Source organism: Elephantulus edwardii, unplaced genomic scaffold (assembly GCF_000299155.1).
Source record: "Elephantulus edwardii isolate Elephantulus edwardi_28Jun2011 unplaced genomic scaffold, EleEdw1.0 scaffold00146, whole genome shotgun sequence".
NCBI classification, from domain to species: Eukaryota; Metazoa; Chordata; class Mammalia; order Macroscelidea; family Macroscelididae; genus Elephantulus; species Elephantulus edwardii.
In genome coordinates, this window is record NW_006399896.1 from 6888565 (window position 1) to 6890650 (window position 2086).

The 2086-nt window shown below is 40.6% G+C and overlaps 1 protein-coding gene across 1 annotated transcript; it reads left to right on the plus strand.

The window, feature by feature from the left end:
- Positions 1 to 315: 315 nt before the first annotated feature.
- LOC102856772 (40S ribosomal protein S15a-like) lies at positions 316 to 699 on the plus strand. Its single transcript, XM_006894566.1, has one exon. The coding sequence runs from the start codon at positions 316 to 318 to the stop codon at positions 697 to 699; it is 384 nt and encodes a 127-aa protein (XP_006894628.1).
- The last annotated feature ends 1387 nt before the right edge of the window (positions 700 to 2086 follow it).

Here is a 2086-nt window from a genome sequence, read left to right on the forward strand (position 1 = left end):
TACAAGGCATTCCAGAAGAAGACCAGGCACCAGTTATACAACATTCTGTCAAGCACCACAATTGCTCATTTGCAAAATTGTTAAAAGTTGACGCTGAAGAGAATGAAAATAAGTCCATGTGAGCCAAAATACAAACTTAAGTGTATTCCATCTAAATTTAGAGACCATCTCGAGAATAGATTTGAGATTATAAAACCAGATGAGCATAAGGCAAGAAAAAAAAGACCAGAGTGAATGTCAGAAGACTACAAAACTTGTTTTAGAATATAAGCGGAGCTCTTCCCGCCATCTCTCCGTGCCGCCACAAAGGTGCGCATGAACATCCTGGCCGCCGCGCTCAAGAACACCAACAATGCTGAGAACAGAGGCAAACGCCAGGTTCTCATCAGGCCGTGCTCCAAAGTCATCGCTCAGGTCCTGACTGTGATGGTGAAGCGTGGCCACATTGGCGAATTTGAAATCATTGATGATCACAGAGCTGGAAAAATTGTTGACAACTTCACAGGCAGGTTAAACAAGTGTGGCATGATCAGCCTCAGATTTGATGTGCAGCTCAAAGATCTAGGAAAGTGGCAGAATCATCTGTTCCCGACCGGTCAGTTTGGTTTCATTGTAATGACAACCTCAGCTGGCATCATGGACCATGAGGAAGCAAGACGAAAATACACAGGAGGAAAATTCCTAGGATTCTTTTTCTAGAGATGTAATAAACAGTGCAATAAAATGCAAAAAAAGTAAGAAAGAATATAAGCTGAAGAGAATGAAAGAAATTATGAGCTTAATTAAGAAGAACTTAATAGAAGATTTCAAAGGTCAACTCGGGAAGAAAAAGTAAAATGTTATAATGAAATGTGCAAGGCCTGGAGTTGGAGAACTATAAGGAAGAAAACGCACTGATATTTCTCAAGCTGAAGAAATAAAAAATCAAGCCTCCAGCTGCAACACTGGATTCTTTGGAGGAAGATGTTGGCTAATGCAAGAAGCAACAAAAGAAGGGATACAAAGATTCACTCTACCAAACAGAATTGCTCAATGCTCATCCATTTCAGGAGCTAAAAAACAGTGGCTTCAAAGGACAAAGTCCAAGCTGCACAGATGATATTGGTGAAAAATAATACCCCTGGAATTCATGGAATTTCAACTGAGATGATTCAACAAAAGGATGCAGCACTGCACACGCTCATTTTTCTATGCCCCAAAATTTGAAAGACAGCATATTTATATATATAAAAGATCCATATTTATGCCCATTCCCAAAGAAGGTGATCCCATAGAATACGCCACAGCTGCCACCGCCGCCCTATCCCTAACAATCCCAGAGAAGTCTCAGCACATTTTGCAAGTACTCAGCACTAATATAAATGACCAGCACAAAACAGCCTTTGTCATTAATGATGTGGACAAAATTATGCTCACATGGTATCGAGAAAGCAGTGACTGAGATCATCAAGAAGACAGGAGGGCGTCCCTAGAATGAGGTGAAATGTTCATTCATGGTTACACAGAATCCATGCCAGTACTAGGTGCCACACTGGTTCTTGAACAAAGAGATGTGGAGGGTGGAAAATGTGGCCAGGTTCTGGCTAGCAAGCTCCCTGAAAACCTGGAGCAACTGAAGATCTGTGTACACAGAGGGCTGTGCCATTCCTAGGCCTTTGAGTCTGAAGCCAGCACATCAAGACCACAGGCCTCCAGGGCCGTCATATTGTGAGGTGCCCCAAAAGAAATACCTCTATAAGATTCATCTATTAATAAATTGTTTGTTGTTATTATTGTTGTTGTTGTGTATCACAGATTTGGAACCAACCCATAGCTGACCTTCCAGCAGGTTTTCAGAGGCAGTAAATCACATGGAAGGAGATTGCCCATCTTTCTCCCACAGAGCAGCTGGTGACCTTGAACCTAGTGCCTTTAGCATTGTAGCACAGCTTCTTCACACTAGGCCACTTTGTTTATACACTTTAAAAAAATAATACACAAGTAAAAACAAAAATAGTGCAACAATGAATGAGTGGAAGCCCAAAATCTCTGTAAATGTTTATGAAAATTAATAAAATATAATTATAGAAAAAAAAAAGAAAAAAAA